General features: G+C 36.6%; 1 protein-coding gene across 6 annotated transcripts in view; it reads left to right on the top strand.

Annotated features, from left to right (window-relative positions):
* Positions 1 to 24,463, top strand: part of ETV1 (ETS variant transcription factor 1) — a 96,254-nt gene that overhangs the window by 28,236 nt on the left and 43,555 nt on the right. For all 6 annotated transcript variants that reach the window (XM_025872975.2, XM_025872974.2, XM_073898893.1 and 3 more), the window contains 2 exons: positions 19,651 to 19,780; positions 22,622 to 22,810. In XM_025872975.2, coding sequence (XP_025728760.1) covers positions 19,651 to 19,780; positions 22,622 to 22,810 — 319 coding nt within the window. The remainder of the gene's footprint in view (positions 1 to 19,650; positions 19,781 to 22,621; positions 22,811 to 24,463) is intronic.

Here is a 24,463-nt window from a genome sequence, read left to right as displayed (position 1 = left end):
CAGCATATACATTACAAATTTGTGAAAACCCCGTTCTTTTTCTTTTTTTTCCTTAAAGAGGGCAACATAGATTGGAATAGTTGAGAACGGCTTCATGGATAAAATGATACATGACCTGAATTGGAAACCCAGACTTATGAAGTGTTAGAGATAAAATGAACCTAGAGATTTTCCACCCAGGATCTCTCTATTTGGTGGATAAGAATAGCTCTTATTTGTATAGTGCTTACTTTTTGGTGGATACTCTTCCAAGCCCTTCACGACAGCCCTCTTTAGTAGAAGCTATCATATGCTTTTTGGGGGGTGAAAAATTGAGGCCCAGAGTAGTTAAATGGATTGTGTCTTGTCACATGGCCACCAAGTTCCAGATCTGACTCTGGAATTGACACTCCTAACAATAACCCTACACTGTTACAGATTAAGCTGAGTGCCAGAAATAAGGTGGTTAGGGCTAAACAGTTTGCCCAAGGTGACAAGAAGTTAGTACCCAAGTAGTTAGTCATAGAAGTGGAATTTAATCCTCCTTGGTACCTAATTTTCAGTGTACCTGTTTACCACACCTCAGTTGGCTCTTCACTATTTGTGTGATTTCTACAGTGATGAAGGGAGGACCAATTAGGCTGGATAAAGACCAGGTGTTAATTGCTGTGAAATAGGCAAGTACATTCTCTGTCCCTCCAGAGAATGGCAGCAGCATTTGGAGATAGAGATGTACGTGGGCTCATGGTGGAGATGAAGTCTGATAGGTCAGAGAAAGTCAAATTTTATGGGTCAGCAAAACTCAATCAGATGTATTTCGGGTTTATCCTAAGAACAAATGAGCCAGCCTGGAAATTCCTGAGCATGAAATTTGATGTCACATTATTGAGGAGGAGAAAGTGGAGAAAAAAAACCAAAGGGGAATAATACATTTTTGGGGGGGAGCAAATATGTTTTAGCGTATAGGCACACTGTAGTTAACTGTATTTAAAACAAATAACACATAATGCACATGTCAGAAATTTTATAATTATGTTAGTGTAATCTAATGTGGTAATTCAGACAAATGTTTACTGGCCAAGAATTTATGCATGCATTGTAAGGGAGGACTCCTTTTAAATCATGCTTTATCTGATTTAATTTTTACCCCTGTGCACACCCTCAATTTACAAAGCTTCTATTAACTTCAAAGGGCAAGGAAGAGAATGCAAACCAGGCCTATTATGTTTGTGATCACACAGTCGTTTTGCAGGTGGTATCCATGTGTTTCTCCAAAGTTCATTTCTATTTGCACACATGGAAGGAGAGCAGGACTCTTTCATCTTCATATTTTTCTCGTTTCTTGGAACTATCAATTACAAAGGGAGGACTGTATAAATCTTCTTTGTGTGTTTAAGTGCTAATATAAGCTGTTGCATATATCATCTGGCTATGGTATTTGACACACCTACTGGTCACCTTATACGCAGAGTTAAAGAGCAGACCCATCGGCAGAGCTCTGTGTTCTAAAGAATTAGAGTGTATTTTAGAATATGAAAGTAAAAGAAAATGTAAAAATCCCATTCTACACATGAGTTTCCTGCATTGTGTTGTGTTGGTAAGCCATTAATGGGCTTGGAAGAATGCTGTTGTCATTGTTTATCATCCTCTTTGATCACTAAATTATAGAAAAATGATGAATCTTGTATAACTGGTGACCTATAGCAGGCCTTGTAATATCTGTTCCTTCACATGGGCATGCTGGTAACATCTGAGAGTCTCAAAAGGCTAAATTTAAGTAGTGCTTTAGGTTGACAGAGCAGTAAATATAGTTTTGACCGTTTAGAAGAAAGCAGTTAAACATGAGACTACATTGAGTGTTTGGATATACCACTTCACTGAAGAATAGAGATCCATTTATATACACCTTACATCTAAATTTTAAAAACCCACAAGGATTAGTGACTGTAATATTTAAGTGAAATTTATGTGAAAATCAAATCAAATGTAGAATTTCCATCCTAGTTAGAGTGTCTGTATACTATGAATAACGTAAAGACTTGCATGGTGCAAGAATGAGGAGGATTTGATGTGCAATTTTGATGTTACCACAAAATGCTCTGCCAAAGACAGAAAAAGATTTGTAATCCTCAAATATTATTGCCTTTGTGCTGCGATTTTCTGTTTCTGATAACACCTGTACAACACTGCTACCTAGTTATGCTCTTTATTTTATGTTTAAGGTAGTAATCTAATTTCCCCTTATTTGCAGTTAGCAGCTCAAAGTAAAAAAAATATATACATTGGAATGTTGCCATGACATTACTGTTAGGGAGCCAAATTTGGTAACTGGTGAGTTTTCTTGATTCCCATCAGACAGGGCTTGGTTCCTGAAGGATCACAATGATCTTACTATGAGGAGGTTTCTCTTGTTATGTAGTCTCAAGAATGCACTTACGGGATGGTGCAGTGGAGAGGCTCTAGAGTCGAAAAAACAGAAACAGGCATCTTTTGAACTACTAGCTAGGAAGTTACAGCAACAACTCTATAAAGTATAATAAAAATTTAAGGATCATTTTCTACACACTTAGGAAGCCTTTCTGGAATACTGTAAATAGAGTGAAAATGAAGAAAATGTCTTTAGTTACAAGTCTATATAATTAAAGAATAGTGGCATCAAACTTGAGTTTGTATTTTGAGCTAGTCTAATAATTATATATTCCTAGATCCATATCAACTAAGTCAAATATAATTGTAATTTTATATAAATCTGTTTTAATATAAATTGGGCTGCAAGGTAGAGAAATCAGACTTAACAAGTTGTATATCCATGATTAAAGTACTTCTCAGTAACTGCTCATTGTAAAGTTTGTGGAGGTGGACAAGAACAGTCTCTTCAACTTCTTATGAAATGCTGTTATCTGACTTGATTCATTTGTGATTTATAACTCCCAACTGTTATGCCAGTTAAAAATTGGAGATGTGTTCCACTAAGAAAAAAAAGATAATTTTTAATCTAACATATAACACCTTTTTAAGAAGAAGCTTATCTTCAAAGGAAGCAATCTATTAAGAAATGAGAATGTCAAGAAATCTCAAAAGTTACTTACCAAATGCTAATATATTTCTAAAACTCTGTTCCAGTGACTGTTTTCTTAAGATTATATCCTTTAGCCATGGAAATGTGATCTGTGTATACACGATCATTCATATTTGCTTCATGCAAAACACATTGTATGGTGGATCTTACATGGTATCTCTTGACTGTTCATTTCATGGCTGTGGTTAAGCCTATCCATAACTCTCTGGGTTGGTTTTCTTTATTACCATTCAGTGGTTTGTTTCTTGTTTTGTTGGTGAAGGCTGGGCTTTGTGTCATTAGAGGCTTTTTATGGTTCATTATTCTGATATCACTCTTGAGCTATAGGTGTTTTTAAGTTAATATTGTTAAGAAATGTCACAAAGGGCTTGATTGGCATCTGGAGGTGATGATGGTGTTGTCACAGTTGAGGAAGCAAACATTGGTACATAGCAGTGAGTCTTTGTAAGAAAGTCTCATGGACTTGTATGAGAAAGTTTGGTCAACTTCAGTATTACCTGCTGTATGAAGAATGAAGTGCACTTTTCTAAATAATATTGATGGATTCCCCCCTCCTGCACACTGATCTATTTTAAGACTATTTTGAGGTTAATAATGTGGCTCCTAAGTCATAGTCTTTACTATTACAACTCTCATATCTCCCATTTCCTTTTGGGGGGGGGCTTCTTAATCTGATACATTTAAGTGAACATTTTTAAAGATGGGCAAAACCCTTTGGGTAAAAGCTTTTCCGTAGGAATGGTGATTCCTCATGGAAATTGCTCTAATATACATTGAATTTACTATTACAAGTCATTTTTAAAGAAAATCCAAAGATTTGTTTTGGGGAAGAAATTATAAAAATTTTGTGCCAAATCTGTAGTCGGTTCAAATAAACTGTTTGTAGGATTTACCATAGCTCGTATTAACAGCTTTAACAATTGAGGCCAGGTGACAGATAATTTCTTTTTAAGAACAACGTGTTTATTGTCAGGAAAATTGCAAAGTGTCCTTTGTAATTATTCTATCATTGTTATTTTGGCAGCCTGTAAAGTTTTATTGGCATTTACTGAAAAGGTACTTTTTTTTTTTTTTGGCACTAGCCAGCTGGCTTTCTTTTTTTGGGCAAACTTTTCTAGCTCTGGTATTCAGAACATATTTTCAACTTTGATTGTCTACCAGTGGGATCTTTTTGAACAAGGAGCCAAGTGGCTAATAATAACTGAATTGATCTCAATCATGTCTTCAGTAGTGTGACATCAGAATGCTGCAGGTGTATTTCAGCATTGGAGTGTTGCTTCTTTCCTATCCAGTGGGTTATTTTGGTAGTGAAGTACTGAAGAGGTCAATTTAAGGTCATGCAAATTACAGGCTCTTTTCACATAGGGCCTGGAAGAAAAATATGTTGAAATTATGAATGAAAAGTGAGTAGTCACTAACTTGAAAGAAAATAGAATTTTCCAAGCAGTGCAGGTTCACCAAATGAGGGGATACATATTAAAACAAGGAGAGCACAAATATTTGAAGAAGCCAAACAATAATAGAATTTTATTGGATTTGTGAAGGAGGTGTGCAAGTTTAGAGTTTCAGTTGGCTTGGTGGTGGTATTCACTCTCGAGGCCATGTACCATTTTTCTTACCTCTGGGCTTATTTAAAGACTTTTTCAGATCATGTTGATGCATGTAAATGACCTCTAAATTTAGAATTCTATTGCTTTAGTTCTGAAGAACACAGGAATAAATTCATTCAAGCAAGTATTTGTATCACTACTTACTTCATTGCTTTTAAAATGATACCGGATGCAATAGTTATACTTTATTTCATAAAAATCTTACTTGGTGGAATACTTGTTCTTAGTGAGTGAAGCTTACAAACCCTAGAAACTGCTGGTCTTTTTAGTAATTATTATTCCAAAGTGATGACAGGCATATTAGTAGTTGGCAGTCTTCTTTGGCAATGAAATATTATCTTCATTTTGTCTTTTCATGTTAGTCTGGTCTGTGGAGTAATGAGTGTAAAATTGTAGGTCGGAGCCTCCTGTGTTTGTGATTTAAGAAAAAGGGAAAATTAAAGATCATGTTTATCTCTTTTTACTTCTTAGTAAAATATCTCCGGATGTTTCCATCCACATTGATTCTTCTCTATTGTGTATTATCTGTCTACTTCTTTTTTGTGTGTGTATCAGTGGATTTCAGGTAATAATATACTTACCCTACCCCTTTAGGTTTTTTTCCCTGAACTGTTTGTTAGAGATCTAGATTGATAGTCTCCAGAGAGTGGTTTGGGAGAGAGCAGAGGATGCAGGATAGAGGATGCCCACCTCTTACATGTTCTTCCTATGGGAAGGACCTGTTTTCACGGTCACACGGTAGTGAAGACAAAGCACTCTTGGTGTCTGGGTATTGTGCAGGGCCCATCTGTCAGAGCCTTCCTCAGAACTTCTTCATGCTAGACCGAGAAACATCAGGTAGTGATGGGCTCTTCCAGCCTCTCATCAGCTAGGAATAGTAAGTACTGCCCAGTCTTTTCCAAATAATATTCTCTATTATTAGAAAGGAATTACAGAATTACTAGGCAGGGAAGTAATATGTACTTTTGTAACTTTGTGGGGCTTACAGAGCATCCATATTAAAGCGAAGTGAAACCATCTCTGCCCACAAGGTGTTTTCCATGTTCATCAAGGTCGTAATTAGGTAGTTTATTAAGTGGAGCAGTTTTTGAGCGGTACGGATTTGGTTGGGCATCTTGCTTCAGAACTTTACTTCATTTTATTCGATCTGTTTCTCAAATAGCTGCAGCTTGTTCAGGTTTTATTCCTGCCAGTTGGATATGAAGTGCTGTATGTTTGGGCTCACTGTACAGAATTTGTTTCCAAAAAAATAGTGTCATGCTGCTTTCCATCTACTGGACCAGTAGGGGTAGGAAGATCTGATTTGAAGCCAGTGCAAAATGCAAACTGATTAGATTTGGTTTGTTCCTACATTAGGCCTTCCTTTCCCTGTTCTTACCCTTCTCCAGATGGAAGGACCAGTTTCCTCCCAGGGCACTTCTCTCCTGGCAATTAGACTGTGAAGATGAGGATCGTTTAGTGACGCTACTGCTGAAGTACTGTTAGAATAGGATGGGGCTTTACAATTTAGAGGAATGAATCGATACATTTTGTACTCTCTTTATTTTTCAATTAATGGTGCCTGTGATGCTTTTAAAATTAGAAATAGAACTTTCTTTTGATTTCTGCTTTTTGTTTTATTAATATAATAATATATTACTTGTATCAGCTGGGAAGTAGGTGGTCCATGAAACACCTTTTAAAGTATCGAGCATTTTAAAATGCTGACATATTGCATGTACACCTTTCTAATGTGCATTATGTACCCTCCCTTCTTGAATATAGTGGATTACACCTGATTTTGCCTTTTCAGGGTGATTAAGGCTCATGATTATAAATTTTAGTGACTACTATTTGCTAAAATGCAGTAATGCCCTCAATTATTAATGAAGTATATAGAGTTCTGTGTGGCATAACTCAGAATGTTATGCCCTTTGAATTCTTGTATCAAATCTTTACATTTTCCTCTTCTCTCTGATTAGTAAGCAGGTACTTACACCTGGACATTAAATTTTAAAGCTACAAGGAAAGATTGCTTCATCTAATGCCTTCATTTTATAGGTAGGAATGGAAGCCTGGGAAGGCTGTACAGTTTATCCATGAGCACACAGCTAATTACTGTGTGCTCATGGATAGCATGTGAGGTAGGAACTAGGTAGATATTACAGTTGGCTCCTGAACAACATAGGGGTTAGGTATGCTGAGCCAGTGCACAGTGGAAAATTCATGTATAACTTTGACTCCCCCTCCCCCCACAAACTTAACTACTAATAGCCTCCTGTTGGTTGGAAACCTTATGGTATTAGTCGACTAACACATATTTTCTTCTTTTTTAAGATTTTATTTATTTGTCAAAGAGAGATGGAAAGAGAGGGAGAGATAGAGAGAGAGTACAAGCAGGGGGAGCAGCAGAGGGAGAGGGAGAAGCAGGCTCCCTGCTGAGCAGGGAGCCCGATGTGGGTCTCGATCCCAGGACCCCAGGATCATGACCTGAGCCAAAGACAGATGCTTAACCAACTGAGCCATCCAGGTGTCTCAACACCTATTTTCTGTGTTTTATATATTATATACTATCTTCTTACAATAAAGCTAGAGAAAAGGAAACATTATTAAGAAAATTAGAAGAGAAAACACATTTACACTTCTGTCCTGTATTGGTCAAACATTCACGTGTAAGTGGACCTGCACCATTCATCAAGGGTCAACTGTATTTGATTCCTAATCCAGTGCTCCTTCTGCGAGGCCACCCTGTTTGCTTTTTTTCTTCTGTCGGACCGCCTTTTCCTCACAGATTCTTCTCCATGTATAATGGTTTTGCTCTTGGTGTGTAATTGATGGGCACAAAATAAAATTGGGAACAGGACGACATAGAAGAAGTAGGGAAATAATAGTCTGCAGAATGGAAGTCATGTTCTTGCGGCGTCACTCTACTTCCTCAAGTCTTGCTTTAGCCTCTGGGAAAGGAAGTGGTTGAACTCATAGTGGTAGTAAGTAACATTTACTGAGTATTTGCCATGTTCCAGGGACTGTTCTAAGTCTTCATGCGCGTTACTTCACATAATTCTGACACCAACCCCAAGAGGAAGGTCTCGTATTACATAGGGAGAAACTGAATCACATAAGCAGTTACTCAGTTCACCAGAAGTCATTTGGCATGTACATAACAAAGCCAAGATTCAGCCTCCGCACCCTTAACTGCTCTGTTCTTTTGTTTCCGACCTGTGTGTTCTCTTCTCAATGTTACGGGTTTGAGTGATGGCAACACCGAGTGCTCATAATATTGAGTACTTCCTGTTATACTTTCTACAGTGTCTCATTTAATCATATCAGCAACTCCATGAGGCAGGTATTATTAGTAGCTCCTTTTTTTTTTTTAATAAGTGAAGAAAGTGAAACACAGAGAGGTTAACTGGCTTGCCCCTTCTTCTAGCTGGTAAGTGGCAGTGGAAGATTTGAAACCGGGCAGATATCAGTGTCTCTTAGCTCTGCCACTATGCTTTATTGCTGGAGAAGGAGTACTTGAGTATCTAAGACACAGAGTAATGGGAGTTTTATAATATTTTTGTTGTTTAGAGGTGGTTGTGTGTGTGTGTGTGTGTGTGTGTGTGTGTGTGTGTGTGTGGAAACACATGCACTAATGGTTTCTTACCTATGTGTTCTCTAAAAAGTAGGAAACTGGCATGCCAAGGATCTAAGTGAGTGAAGTGGATTTCGTGCAAGAGATAATAGGGTGTGTAGTGGTGGGGGGGGGTGGGGACTGCAGCAAATAAGAAAACACAGAAGGAGCAACTGATACTGGTACTGATCCTCAGCCAAGTCTTGCCCTGCTTTTCAGGCTGGAAAGTGGACTTAGTGCTGCTGGATATTGTGTTTTTTCCTAGAGAAGCCAGAAGTTTGGATTTTTAAAACAGAAAGAGATTTTGAAGGTGATTTTAAAAAAGATCACAAGAAATTATTTGAAACCATTCCATGAGCCAAATGGAAACATTGGCAACCTCTGGTTTAGATCATCAGGACTGGTACATAAATGACCTTCAGACGAGTAACAGTAACTGGCTGCATCTCTGTATCAGTGCTATTTTTTTTATTATGTTATGTTAATCACCATACATGACATCATTAGTTTTGATGTAGTGTTCCATGATTCATTGTTTGCGTATAACACCCAGTGCTCCATGCAGTACCTGCCCTCCTTAATACCCATCACCGGGCTAACCCATCCCCCCACCCCCCTCCCCTCTAGAACCCTCCGTTTGTTTCTCAGAGTCCAAGCAGCAAAGGCCCAAACCCAGAACATTTGTCCATTCTTTTCTGCCTATTAAGATGGCATAATGGCACTCGGCAATGTAGAGAAAGTTGAATTATTAAGTGTATTTTTTTTCTTGGATGCAGATATTTTATTTATTTTTTTTCTTTTTTAAAAAAATTTTATTATGTTAATCACCATACATTACATCATTAGTTTTTGATGTAGTGTTCCATGATTCATTGTTTGCGTATAACACCCAGTGCTTCACGCAGAACGTGCCCTCCTTAATACCCATCACCAGGCTAACCCATCCCCCCACCCCCCTCCCCTCTAGAACCCTCAGTTTGTTTCTCAGAGTCCATAGTCTCTCATGGTTCGTCTCCCCTTCTGATTCTCCCCCTTCATTTTTCCCTTCCTACTATCTTCTTTTTTTTTAACATACAAGGTATTATTTGTTTCAGAGGTACAAGTCTGTGATTCAACAGTCTTACACAATACTTTTAAGAAATAACTGTCTTTTGAGGCTGTAACATCATCAGAAGGCTTTACTCTGTAGATTATGAGGATTCCTGGCTTCTGACTTCAGGACCGGTTTCCAAGTCTGTGGACTCCTGATTCTGGATGGGGCTGTGAGGTGTAGGATCGTTCCCAGACTTTGTCAAAGTACATCTCTTTTATTCAGAAGTACTCTTGGCTGATCCATTCAGGAATGTCTGCAATAGAGTATGTAGTAACTGAGATGTATAGGAGTTTGATATTAGGAAAAAAATAGTTTGGGAATTCCTGGGTGGCTCAATCAGTTAAGCATCTGCCTTAGGCTCAGGTCATGATCCCAGCATCCTGGGATCGAGCCCCATGTTCCTGCTCCCTGCTCAGTAGGCAGTCTGCTTCTCCCTCTCCCTCTGTCCCCTGGCTTGTGCTCTCTCTCACTCTCTCTCTATCTCAAATAAATAAAATCTTTAAATTAAAAAAAAAAATAGTTTGAGACCTTCTTTCGAGAAACTCATGGTTTCTCTAAGCTAAGTCCTGGTTTTCAGTCTGCCCAGGAATTTCCTTGCAGGTGCTGCATATTAACTTCCAGGAGCAAGGTAGGACAGATTGATGACCATTTGCCATCTAATAAACATAGCTCCTCTTTTTTTAATCTTTTTACCCAGTTGACTTCTACTTGTGATTTCTTTAGTACAGTGGTTTCTGAGTACAAACCCTAGCTCAGTCCCTAAAACTGGACCATACCTAATGTCCTCTATAATCCAGAAACTCTTAAGATTCATAACAAGGGTAAGAGTTTCCCTTATTTTGCCTTTGTGATTGCTACTAAGCCACATCTTATATATTGCCAAAATAACATCAAAGGGCAGACTAGGTTTGGGATCCAGGCCAACTGGTAATATTCCTTTGAAAACATTGTATCATCTTTTTTTTTTTAAATAACTATCCCACTTAAAGAATATTATTTAAGAAAAAATAAATATCACCTTGCTAAACTGTGGTCTAAATTCCTGTCTTGGAAATATTATAGTTGAATGTATTTCCAGAAGCTGCAAATAATGGAAAATCATGAAAACTCGAATCAGGGTCCCTGTCCTTAAATGTGTTTCAGTTTGCATTTTGATAGCAGTTTAGAAATGTTATCACTTGTTTTGTCACAGACATAATTCACATCTTTCTTCAGGCACTGTAAACAAGAGAAATGGTTTAATGGCCCCATAAAGGCACTCTGCTGATATCTGAGATTAGGCCCTTTAGTAATGGATGTTGGTGCGCGTATGTGTGAGTGGTATGTGTGCACAGTGGGGGCGGGGAGGGCCTGGAAGAGGTAAATGTACTGGAAAAGATTCTTTGAGAGGCTCAGATGCAGCAGAAGTGCCTTCTGTTTTTCTGGGTCTTGGAAGATGGATTTACAGAACATGTGACTCTATTGTCTTTATTTGTATACAGGCCTTCCCCTTTGCTTCTGGAATTTAACCGAGTACTAATTGAGGTCATTGCCATCCATTTATCACCTGAAATTGAAATGATATTAACTCAAAGTGAATGCTTTTCATCTAGTGAGTGTATTCCCAACTACATATATTTGTGTAAAAGGCTGCATGCATTTTTCATGCCATGCTTGTATCTGGTCTGAAATAATCTAATTTATGTATACCATTTATTTTTTTCCACTTTTACAGAGTTGTTGTTGTTTTTTAATTTGCTGCTATGGCCAAGTGAAAGGTTTTTTTTTTTTTTTTAACAAGCACTTTAGTGTCCACAAAATGATTTGTTTTGACTTTCTCAGTTATATTTTGTAGACAAGTGTAAAAAATTATATGTTATACATAACCATGGTTTATATAAATGCCTTAAAATTCCTCAAAGAACATAAATTTGTATTGTTCTAGAGGCTGAGTATCATGTCATTTTTCATCATCTTGTTTGTGTATACCCCTATAAATTTGCTACATAAGGCTGCACACTTGGTTTTGAGAGTCAATATAAACAAAGAGTTAATAAAGTAAAATCAATTGGCCTTTATTAACTAATTTACCTAAACCTTATCAGTAGCAGGTGTCACTATTCTACCTATTCACTTTTATGTTTTCTCTCTCTTTCAATATATACCATAATCTCGCTTAATCTAGAACAGGTGTCAGCAAACTTTTTTTCTGTAAGGAATCAGAGAGTAAATGTTTTTTAAAAAAGATGTATTTATTTATTAGAGAGAGAGAGAGAGTGTGTGTGTGTGTGCACGCGCGCGCACACACACACACGCAAGCAGTGGAGGGGCAGAAGGAGAGGCAGAATCCTCAAGCAGACTCCCTGCTGATTCAGGAGCCTGACATGGGGCTTGATCCCAGGACCCTGGGATTCTGACCTGAACTGAAATCAACAGTCGGACACTCAACCGATTGAGCCACCCAGGTGCCCCCAGACAGTAAATATTTTAGGCTTTGTAGGTTGTGGGGTTTCTGTCACAAATACTCCATTGTAAATCAGAGCAGCCCTAGACTCTACCCCAGTGAAAGGGTGGGACAGTGGTCCAATAAAACCTCATTTACCACAACAGGTGGGAAGCCAGATTTGATCCATGTGCTGTAATTTGCCAACCCCTATTCAGGAACATAAAGCCGACTATTCTAAAGCAGAATTTTTGAGCAGATCAGAAATCTCAACGTCAAACTCCAGGAGACTCTCATAAAGGCTCTGTATTCCTAAGTCAGTTTTGTTTAAGAACTACAGATTTGAAAATGTTTTTTAAAGGCTACAGATTTGATTCAAAGACATAGTTCTTTTTAGTGAAGAAGTAATTAAAATGTGATGGGTTTCTCTTCCCAGAGTAATTGTTTTGTACTCATAGAAATTGCTCCTCTGTTTCACTCTTATGATAAGGATTGCGAGGAAAGCAGAGTGAAAGGTCAGAGTCAAGGCAACTTATCACTGTAATTATATCCACTGTCCACATATAGAAGGGGACCCATCACTTGTGACATTTTGGTTATCAGACTCTAGGGGAAGCTTTAGATTCTGGATGGCAGCATTTTTCCTTAGTGGAATATGAGTGGTGTGAATTTTTAAATGCTTTCGATCACAGTAATAAATTGAAAGAAAGCAGAATGCCTAGAAGTAGGAATGAATACTCTGAGAAGTGTTTTGGATACAAGTGGCACGAATATATTATTAATGTCATATATGTATAAACATGCATTCCACACACATGAATTAATCAAACTTAAAGGAGACTGGCTAGTATCTTTGTGAGAGAAAACACTTTAAAAAACTAAATAAAGCTCTAATTGGACTTTTTTGAGTTCTTGAAGGTAAGACTGTGTCTTACTGTTCATCCTTGCTCTATACCTTTATATTCTGTCTCCTCTCAGCACCTGGCATAGTATCTGGGCCATAGTAAATGAATTAATGAAAGACTGAACGGATAAATATCTGATAGGAGGTTCCAGTGGTGCTTCTACATGAAGGAAATAATAATTGTGTTTATTCAAAATAAATTTGAATGATGCGCTCAAGAATTCAAGAGTTGTCACCAGAAGTCTAGGGCTCTTTATTCTTAACCTATTGTAAGTTAGTGCTAGGTCTTGGGAGAGATAGTAAGCTTAGCTTTTTTATGCCTTTAGGAAAAAAAATTGCAGAAGTGGAAGATATAATAAAGGTCCTTTTGTCTTGACTGATGAGAATTAATGCAGTAGGTGAAGATTCTTTGAAAACTTTGTAATACTTTGTGAACTTGAGGGTTTTTTAAAAAGCATTGTAACTAATGTTTTCTATTGTGATTCTAAATTCAACCACAGTTCAGTAAGTCACACCTATAGTTAAACATCTTATCTTTCTTTAAATGTATCAGAAGACGACGTGCTCTTCATTCGAGAAATATAAACAGAAACTCAATGTACAGATTAAATTGTTTATTCTCCGGACTAACATGAACCAGCCTGTTAAAACAAACATGGTCTGTTTTCAATTTAATGGTACAAAAATGTTCCAATGTCATGATTGTTTAGGAGATTATTCTCCTATGAGTGAATTTTAAAGTCCTTATCTTCATCCTTATTTTAAGGTGTTCAGATGTAGCTTGAACCAAAGACATGGTTATATGTCAGCATTGTTGCTCTATGGAAAGGTGGAGGGCATTTCTCTGCTCCAGCAGAATGAGGACAAGATTTTTGTCTCTGTTCTAGAATGTAGACAGAAAAAAAAAAAAAAAAGGAAGCAAGATGGTACCTCAAAGTTCATAGTTCTAAAATGAAAACAATTATTAATTTAACCAGTACTTTACGATGAGTACCATAACCCCAAGTAAACTTTTAAATTAAGAAGTGGTTAAGTTTATTTTGGAAGTGCACTTTTAAAAGTCCTGGTATTTTGGGGCTCTTAAATTTAACCATTAGAAGAACTCAGTCATCATTAGTCAGCCTTAAGATGTGGTTTTAAAGGTCAAGCCTTCATCAAAGAAAAAATGTAAGATGCAGTTCTTGCGTGTTCTTTCTGCTTCTCCTCCTAAAGATCTGGCTGTCCGGAGGAGCTGGGGGTCATAGAAGTTTGCATGGAAACGCATCTGAGGAATGCCTGAAGACTGTAGATTTCATAGATACATTTTCTGAAACTGTGGGAAGAAGTCAGGGATAAAGATACAAAGTAATATTATTTGAACTATTGCTTCTTTGTAAATGAAATGAAGAAGCTAACTCACTCGATTTGACACACTGGAAGAAGGAAAGATTCACTTTAATTAAAACTACCAACAATGCAGACACATGTCGTTCCCTGTTTCAGACCCTGCAAGGACCGTACAGTAAGTGAAATGAAATGTACCTAGCAGCCTCGGCAGCAGGCTGGAGCTGTGTTCAGTGAAAGTAATTTAATTAGTGTTGATCATGACTCCAGATGATGGTGATTTGATAAGGAATAATTTAGTACTTAACAGCCTTTTACATGCACCAACTCCATGTGGGAAGGTAAAGCAAATTGCACAAAATGAATGTGCTGCTTTCACTCGTGCCTGTGCCAGTGAGCTGGAAAACTGCCTGTTAGCAGACGCTCAGACTCTCAGCCCGGTGAAGGAATACCCAGCGCGTTCTCGGCTCAGCCCGCTCTGGTGGGAGTCTCTGTACCATCCTTATTTAAGAATAAATAAGAGAAGTCACTTTTGTGATACAGGATCTCTAGGAAGCAGGGAAGTGAAAATGGGGAAAATAAAGTCGCCTGTGGTTCTTGTGCAAAACGTTAGAGATCTTCAGGTTAGCTTCTTTTTTTCCCCCACAGCAATTAAAAATTCCAAGCCAACTCAAATTCATTGGATTACTTATTTGTCTTACAATTAGAAAAAAAAAAATCACAGTTCCAAGGGCCCATGATGATTAAGAGGCCCACACACGTTGCATGTGTTAGAGACACATTGATGTTGTGGAGTTATGTTAGGAGTAGGGAAGCCCAAAACCTCTGGATTTGGAGAACCTGGGAAATCCTCAAGTGTGGGTATCTACTGAAAAGAAAGACATTGTTAGTTTGTTTTTTGTTGTTGTTGTTGTTTTTTTTAAGTCTTTGCAAGTACTGGATCTATTTCGGTGCAGCACACACTGGATCCAGGTATGGATAAGCATCACAGTGGATTTGAAGTTAGCCCAGTTATGAAAATCACCTAGAAATGTTTGTAAGATACAGAATCCTGATCTATAGCCTAGCCTTAGTGAATCGTCATTTCTGGAAGTGGTGTATTTTTTTTTTTTTTTGAAGATTTTATTTATTTATTTGAGAGAGAGAAAATGAGAGATAGAGAGCACGAGAGGGAAGAGGGTCAGAGGGAGAAGCAGACTCCCTGCTGAGCAGGGAGCCCAATGTGGGACTCGATCCCGGGACTCCAGGATCATGACCTGAGCTGAAGGCAGTCGCTTAACCAACTGAGCCACCCAGGTCCCCCAAGAAGTGGTCTATTAGTTTGTTAGGGCTGCTGTAACAAAGTATCACAAATGGAGTGGCTTAAAAAACAGACATTTACTGTCTCACAGTTCTGGAGGCTTGAGGTATAAGATGAGGGTGTTGGTAGGGTAGTTCTGAGTGCTTGGAGAGAGAAGACAGTCCACATATCTCTCCTGGCTTCTGATGGTTTGCTGGCAGTCTTTGGCATGCCTTGGCTTGTAGAAGCATCGCATCATCACTGCCTTCGTCTTCATGTGGCATTGTCTTCTGTGAGGGTCTCTATATCCTAATGCTTTTTTATAAGGACATGAGTCATATTGGATTAGATTCCACCTGAATTGACCTCATCTTAAACTAATCTTCTCAAGAAGGTACATACTGAGGTGTATTGGGGTTAGGACTTCACCATGAATTTTGGAGGGGGCATAATTCAACCATAATTCAACATCTGAGGTATGGGAATCCCTGGGGTTTTTTTTTGTTTTTTTGTTTTGTTTTGTTTTGTTTTCAAAAGTACCTGGTTAAATTTGATGATGGGTCAGATTTGAACATCCTAAGTTTAGGGATCAACTTGCCTCCAGTAGCATTGTGGGAATCCTTGCATCTCTTCATCTGAAGTCAAGTTAGGGAGCTCATGTCTGAAAGCAATAGTGCTCCAGATAGTGTCTCCATTAGGATGGATCATGCTTTTTCTTTTAAGTGAATGTCAGTAGACACTTTGATAGGAGGCTACTGTTAGGCTAACAACCATTTGTGATGGCACCCCAGACTTGTCATTCCTCCCCTGACTCATCTGGAATCATTTATCCTATGAAATTAAAACACACTTCCAAGGACCCGTTCTCAGATGTCTTTGTTGGAACAGGAGGCCAGACATATTCAAATATTTTAAGTCGTGTAGCATTGCTTGATGCCCCTCATTTTTTAACCTTTTAGTTGAGATATGCATTTGTGATAATGTAAAATTTTAACTGCACAGTTTGGTGAATTTTACATATGTATACATTCATAGAAGTGCCACTCAGAGCAAGGTATAAAATATTCCCAGTACTGTAGCAGGTTGCTAGTGCCCTTTCTCAGGAATTAACACTCCCATTTACCAGCAGAAGGGAATTCTTTCTCTCATTCAGTTTGGTCTGTTCTTGAAATTCAAATGCTACATACTCTTTTGTGCTTGACTTTTTACTCAACTTCACATCTATATTTCTTTGTGTGTCAGTAATTTGTTCTTTGTTATTCCTGAATAGTATTTCATTGTGTGAATATGCCATGAATTATTTACCCATTTTCCTGCTAATGAACATTTGAGTTTTTCCAGTTTTTCCTATGTTGAATAAAGCTGCTATGAATATTCTTAGACATGTCTTTTGGTGAACATATGCAGTCCCTTCTCTTGGATATATACCTAAGAGGGAAATTCCTGGATCATGGGGTACATTTATGTTGCTGCCTTAGTGGATACTGCCAAAAAGTTTGCCAAGGTGTTGATATCAAATTTATACTCCCAGCAGCATATATAAAAGTTCCTGTTGACTCTAGGTCTTCTTCAAAACTTGGTAATGTCAATCTTTTGCAGCTTAGCCATTCTAGTGTGTGTATAATGATTATCTTATGTGGTTTTATTTGCATTTTCCTGATAAGTAAAGATGTTGACCACCTTTTTACATAGGCTTTTTGTTGTTCATTTGTTTGTTTTACCATTTGGATGTCTTCTGTTATGAACTGCCTGTTCAAGGCTTTTGCCCACTTTTTTAATTGGGTCATTTGTTTTGTCCTATTAATTTGTAGCAATTCTTATGCTGAATATGAGCTTTTTGTCAGGTCTTCCTATACAAAATATCTTGGAGTCTGTGGCTTACACTGTAGTCTTTTAATAGTGTTTTTGATGAAGAGAAATTCTGAATTTCAGTGAAGCATAATTTGTAGGTTATTCTATTTTATGGTTAGTGCTTTTAGTGTCCTGTTTGTTAACTGCATTCTCCCTCATGGTCCTAAAGACTTTTAAAATATACTACCATTGGATATAGTAGTCTCTGATGAACCTGGTATTTTGATAAATAAGATAAACTTTGCATCATACTGTATTTTTATTAGTTCTTGAGGTCTCACCTACTTTTATTCATATGATTTAGATCCGATTTCTCAAGTATAATGATTTGGCGCTACTATGAATGACAAACTGAGTTTCCGATGTGTTGCTGCTGTTTTTTCTTAGGAAAGTGTAAAACCCAATATGTAATCCAAAGTGCTAAACTTGGGCATACACATTTTACTGTATATGTTCAAAGAAGTAGTAACTAGTTGAACACTATTTGTTAAGAAAGCAACACATGTATGGTCAGTGATTTCATCATACAATATTTGTCATTCTAAGAAGCAGCACACACACACACAGGCAGAGAATTTTCTTACACTACTTTAAATCTTTTGTGGATTTTTTCACATTTTAAAAAGTTTTTATTGTACAATTTGGAATTTAGTTAAAAGGAAAGAGAATAATATAATGAACTCCCACCTACCCATCAATCAGCTTTTAACATTTACCAGTATTTTTCTAATTTGATTTCTCTCTCATACATCATTTTTCTAGACTATTTTAAAGAAAATCCCAGGCATCTTATTATTTTCTGCAAATACTTTATGAATCTCTAACTTTAAATCTTTTTTTGTGTGTGTAATTGCCATTCCATGATCACATCCAACAAAATGAACAATAATTTCTTCAATATCTAATATCTAGTTCATATTTAGATGTCTTATTTGTCACCAAGTTGCCTTTTTATAGTTGTTGTTTTTCAAATTAGAATCCTAACAAGACCTCATGTTCTTAAATCTCTTCTGTCTCAGTGGATAATAAATTATAACTTTCTGACTTGGTAAAGTTAAAGAGCATGAGTACCCTTGACATATGAAAATACAAGTAATTTCTCCTTTGTTTCTGTTCCTCTACTCTCTACTTTAGGTATGTTAAACTCACAGTGTATCAAGAAAATATTTTGAAATAGACCACCCAGTGGAATTAGTTTATCACTATCTATTAAGTTTTTCTTAGACAACTAATTTAGGTGAAATTTGTTTATTTCTTTGGCAAATGTATATTCTACAATGTTTCAGATGGCTCTTGAGTACCATAGAACATTTCTGTCAAAATTATGTACATATCCAAACAAATAGCATGTATTTGCCTATAGCTTGGTAGCTCTTGATATCAAATTACTATGTTAAATTATATATGACGTTCAAACTAGTACAAGTTTATAATGCTGTCATGTCACAATCAAGATTGAATGGCATCATAAATCATGAAGTTTCTCTTGTCATATCTTCCTTTATAGAAAACAGTATTTTGTGTTTTAATTCCAGTTCTTATAGGAGTTAGAATAAATCTCCAGAATGTGTGTTCTTCTTGTGTTTATCCCTTGATTAGTAATATTTGTGCATATCGTACATGAAAATAAAATCCATTCTCATGTGTGCTTTCCTTTTTCTTTTTACTAATTTTCCATTTATACTAAAACTTCTAATAAGATCTTTAATAGGAAAAAGAATAAAAACATACATAGCATTATTTATTTATTGGTTTTAAAGCTGATTCTTCCCAAACATACATATTTCCTCTAGCCTTCATATTTTATGTGATGTTTATATTATATTAAGCATTAATGAATATAAGTATAACCATTAAGTCACATGAAAAATGATAAAACATTTGATATAGAAAAATTGTCATTTGACAAATAATTTTCACATATTTCTCACATTTTATCTCATAACTCTGGTGAGTAGATAGGCAGGTACTTTTACCTTTATTTTATAGATGAACATTGGCCTCAAAGATTTTGAGTTTTTTGCCCAAATTATCATCAGTTACAACTGGACCTGCATTTGGATTTTCTTTCTTATAGTCCAGTTGTCATTCCATGAAACCATTATTCTTCATGGGCTTGAGATATTTTCCTTTCAGTAATGCTGAAAATTGTGTTCCAGTCCTCACTTAATTCTTGGATAATTAGTTGAGGCTTTTCGTCTTTAATCACTGGAAATTTTTTGGAAATGTTTTCAAAACTTTCTGAAAACTGATCTTTTAGTATTATTAATAGCAGCTAAGCAAATTATAAGCAATTCACTTTAAGTAATGGGAGTTCAAGCATGCATTTGTTAAGCAGTGAAAGCAGAAAATACAGGGATTCTCTAGAATCTTTTCTTCCATGAAATTCATTAAATGTGATTTTTCTTTTTCAGTATGAAATGTTAGTGGCATTTTAACCAAGAGAAGTCAAACAGATGACTTAATTCCTAACAACATTTCATTTGTGTGGATATTTTGTTTGTTTGTTTTCTAGTGGCTTTTCATGGCCTACCACTGAAAATCAAGAAGGAACCCCACAGTCCATGTTCAGAACTAGGCTCTGCCTGCAGTCAGGAGCAGCCCTTTAAATTCAGCTATGGAGAGAAGTGCCTGTATAATGTCAGGTAAAGCCATCAGATGTATAGCGAGGGTGGTGGTTCTTACTAAAACAAAAAATCCGGAATAATATCAATTCTCAAGTTCTGTTTTATCTGAGTTATATCTTCAGCACATAACAAGCTCATTAGCTAATGTGTTTAGCTGAACTCTGAAGAACCGTACACCATCCGATCAAACACTTTTAGAATCATTTTAAAGCAATAATTTTCATCCAAATCGTTAGTTGCTTTTCTACTGTAGTGATGCATCCTGGGTTTGAAAAGAGGGTCTTACTTGGCATGAACAGCTCTTGAAAGTTCTGATTAGAATGGATGCATTATGCACTTTAGATAGAGTCTGTAGAAAAAAATGAAACATTTGGCAGGTCTGAGCAGTACATTAGTTATCTGACAGGCTTTGCAGATGATCTATAAGATGCGTTCATGGAGAATTGCAATAAAGTTAGTATTTTATAAGGCTTAGTACAGGCTATTATCTATTAAAAAGCCAGTTGTTCCTTTTGATGATAATAAAGGGTGGAGCAGTAAAATTACTTTGTTCATTTGTTAGAAGATTTGATAACATATATGTTCATTAAAAACCCTTCACAGTAAATTGCATTCTGTTACTTTTCATATTGGCCTCTAATTGCATGAGGAGAGAAGTTGGCTCTGTATATTGAGTATCATTATTCTCAATTACAGTAGAAACGTAGTTCTTAAAAGGAGCTCATTTGGAAACTTATAAAAATGATTACAAATATTTGCAGTTTTAGAAGTTAACATAGATTCAAGTTCATATACATTATGATACAAAAAAGTGTTCTGTATTCTCATATATTTACAGCATGTAATGTTATGTCCAAGATACCTAAGATTCAAGAAACTTAGATTTGTGCAATCTCATGGCAGCTGACCAGTGTTGGGATATTTTATTGCTATTTGTTCTTGCAAACTTGTCTTTTATATCTGCTTTTCTATGAGGATCACCAGAGCCTGAAATTATGAGCCAGCTCACTTGAAACTGCAAAGCTTTTATTTAAAAAGATCTCTTGTAGAAGCCATTAAAGCACACTGAGTTCAGTTAAAATCATGTTGATCAATCTGAGTTTTATTTATAGTGTTTTTAAATTTTGCATTTTCTCTTTAAGAGTACTGTATATTCACAGAATAGTTATTTAACATACTGAAAAATTTCAAGTTAATGAACCAGATAGGCAAAGAATTGTCATTGCATCTCAGCATTGATCAGAAGTGTGATTATGAAATTGCATCTGCTTTGTATGACCTGTCTGACATTCATAAATTAATAGTAGACGAGTCACCTGAATATTTTGAGGTCCTTCTTGGGACCAATAATTTCCACAGTGATATATGGATTAAACCCTAGTACTTCCATTTCTGTATGAACAATATAACTCAATACAGTATTTCATGGAGAAAAAAAAGTAGTGTCCTAGGGCAGAAGATAGATTTTTTTTTTCTTTTTACATGGGAATAAGACAGGCAAACTATTTTGTAGAAGAAGGGGTTTCTCATTCAGAAATATTGGTAAAGGAAATAGGTAGAACCAAACATAATATGAGTACTGTTGACTTTGCTTTAAAGCCAACAGTTGACTTCTCTACACTTCTGTGAAGTATTTTTGCGCTTGGATGTAATTCTGTGGTATAGATGTAGCAACTGAATAAATTATTTCAGAAGTTAACCCAAAAAGAGTGTTTCTTTTTTAAAAAGGAAAAACTATGTATTGATAATCACTCTTTATTTAAAAGATATATCACTTTAACCTAGAAATACCTTTCTTATTCAGAAATTTAAGTAAAATTTATTCTTAGTAAAATATTTTTTAGATTATAAAAATTAGTTAAATCATATTCCCAAGAGGAAATGCAACAAAGGAAAGCAACTTAAATCCATAGTATATATAAAAACAAGCTTACTCATTTTATTCCTTGGTAATTTTGTTTAAAAGTTAGACTATGACAATAGGATTTTCTTTTTAAGAATCTCATTTTGTACCTATTTTTTTTTAAGATTTTATTTATTTATTTGACAGAGAGACACAGTGAGAGAGGGAACACAAGCAGGGGGAGTGGGAGAGGGAGAAGCAGACTCCCCGCTGAGCAGGGAGCCCGATGCGGGGCTTGATCCCAGGACCCTGGGATCCTGACCAGAGCCAAAGGCAGACGCTTAACGACTGAGCCACCCAGGCGCCCTTGTACCTATTTTTATACTCCAAGAAAGTTTAACTATATCAGAGACATTTTAATTTGCCTCATTACTCTTTATTATCCCATGTGAGGAAGTTAATGCCAGGCATCATTTATTTCATATTAAAAAATGAAAATAAGATGAAAGGATTGCCTTCTTAAGAATTTTATCATAAATAAAGGCAAGCCAGGATTGGTCTCCATCTTATGAAATTGAGGTTAGTGTCTTGTTCTAAAATCTTATGTAATATGGAACAATGATAGTATCAGAAATATTTAATGATTTAGAAAAGATCTATCCAACTTGCTCAAGGAAACATACCAAGAATAGATACATCAATAATTATTTCCATAGTTCCAATGCTGTCATAGACAGTGATTTTTCCGTATACTAAGTTGTTTGGGTAGGTATTAAAATATGTGTTTTATATTTATGCTAATACCGAGTTATATATTAATTATCCTATTTTCTGTGTAAGTGGTGGGTGATTCTGCAGATTACATGTTTTAGGATTATAAAAAACCGATACTTACAGAATTCTCACTTCCTTATGACTTGAGCCTAGAATATTTTTTGCTTTTCTTGGGTTGGAAGAAAAATTGTTTAATCGTTCCAAAGAAACAGATGTTCTCTTCTGTTTTGTTCCTTGGGTAGTGCCTATGATCAGAAGCCACAAGTGGGAATGAGGCCCTCCAACCCCCCAACACCATCCAGCACCCCAGTATCCCCACTACATCATGCATCTCCAAACTCCACTCACACTCCGAAGCCTGACCGCGCCTTCCCAGCTCACCTCCCTCCTTCGCAGCCCATACAAGACAGCAGCTACCCTATGGACCACAGGTAAACTGCAAGTACTATATATTTTTTAATGTTTTTAGCATCTTGGAAGAAAGGTCTATTACTAATTCCTAAGACCTATGGCAGATTTAAGGTGAGCATATTAATTTTGCACATCTTTGCAAAATATTTTTAGAAAGAGCTTGCCCTATCCATAGTTACAAATAATTTGTGGAGAAGGTCATTTATAAACATTCCTTTTATAAACATTTAAATTGGTTGCTACAGTGGAAAATTAATCTATATACCGGCATTTGAACATTTCCCTTTCGCTTTGCCTGAATTAAATTGCCTCACTTAAACTTTAAATCAGATCATCCCATTTTTATGAGCATATGTGTGTACTTGTTCTATAAAGTTAGGAGACTAATTTTAGTAGGTGGCTTATGGAATTAGGTTCTTTACCTTAGATTGAATGGTTTAGCTGTGCATAGTTTTGCAGAATAGAACTTATTTGATTAAAACTATTTTCCGTCCTTTCCAAGTGGTGAATATTTAATGGCAGTAGATGCATGACCCTGGACACTGAGAATATAAAGTTAAGAGTTGGAGACTGAATTATTCCTTAGAAAGAAGGAAGGCAAGAGCCAGAACGTGGAGCTAGGGAGCATGCTGTGGTGGATAATTCTGGACTCGTAGAGATGAATTCATATTTAAATAAAATATTAAAGTACCTTTAGCACTTTTAATAATACAGCTTAAAACACAGGTTGATTGTATACAGCATCCTTCCTTTCCCTTCTGCCTTTTAATTATATGGAGCCAGTGGTGTGCTGGGAAGGGTTTAACGGTGGGCCTGATGGGAGAAAAGCCCAAAGACGTCATCTATGGCATTTGATACGTCTGTGATGTAAATATTCCAACTCGGAGCTATCGTTCTGACAGCTCTGGAGGTGGAGTCAGAAAGAGATGAGTAGTAGCAACACAGCTTTATTTAGTATTTCTACCATACAGATAAAATGGACGTGAGCTCTGGAACACAATCAGTAGTAATATGTAGTAAAATAATTGGCAAGGGATGAGTTTTGAGTACCTATCGCCTTTGTTTTAATACAGTATTTAGAAAGTTATAAATTGACGTCATTTAATTCTTAATAATCCTTTGTTTAACAATTGGCTTGCCGTATTTCTGAAAATTTAACAATAAGCCAGTGCAAACTGGCTCTGACACACCATTATAAAAATAACTTAGCCAAAGGAATCCTCTGGATCAGCAGAGGAAACCAGAAGATGTGTCACTGGCAACTTTCTGAAAATACGGGAGGACTCAGATCTACTTTTTATAGGTTACTAATGTGACTCAATCTCAGATTCAGTTAACTCTCTTTTGGTATGATGGATAAGATTAAAGCAGTCTTTACAATGTGCAACTAAACCGTATCTTTGCCACCTTTGTTTCCATCACTGAGTCCTTTTGTGCTTTGGTTATGAAATGCCTCCTATGATCATCCCCTTCTCACTCCGTAGACTGGAGACCTTGTCAGACCGTGATGGTATGTGCATCTGTGTAAACAGTTTTGTAAATACAGATGAAAGAAATCTTATTGCAGGGTGGGCCATTGAACAGATGCACATTGTGCAGGACTGGAAGGGAGGAAGAGTACAAACAAAAGCAAGTCCTCTTTTGTCCACTTGCAGTGACTTCCCCGAGTCCCC

This window comes from Callorhinus ursinus, unplaced genomic scaffold (assembly GCF_003265705.2).
Source record: "Callorhinus ursinus isolate GAN/ISIS: 27379988/994484 unplaced genomic scaffold, GSC_fseal_2.0 scaffold12, whole genome shotgun sequence".
Lineage (NCBI taxonomy): Eukaryota > Metazoa > Chordata > Mammalia > Carnivora > Otariidae > Callorhinus > Callorhinus ursinus.
The sequence above is the reverse complement of the archived record's forward strand: the minus strand, read 5'-3'. Positions and strand labels throughout refer to the sequence as shown.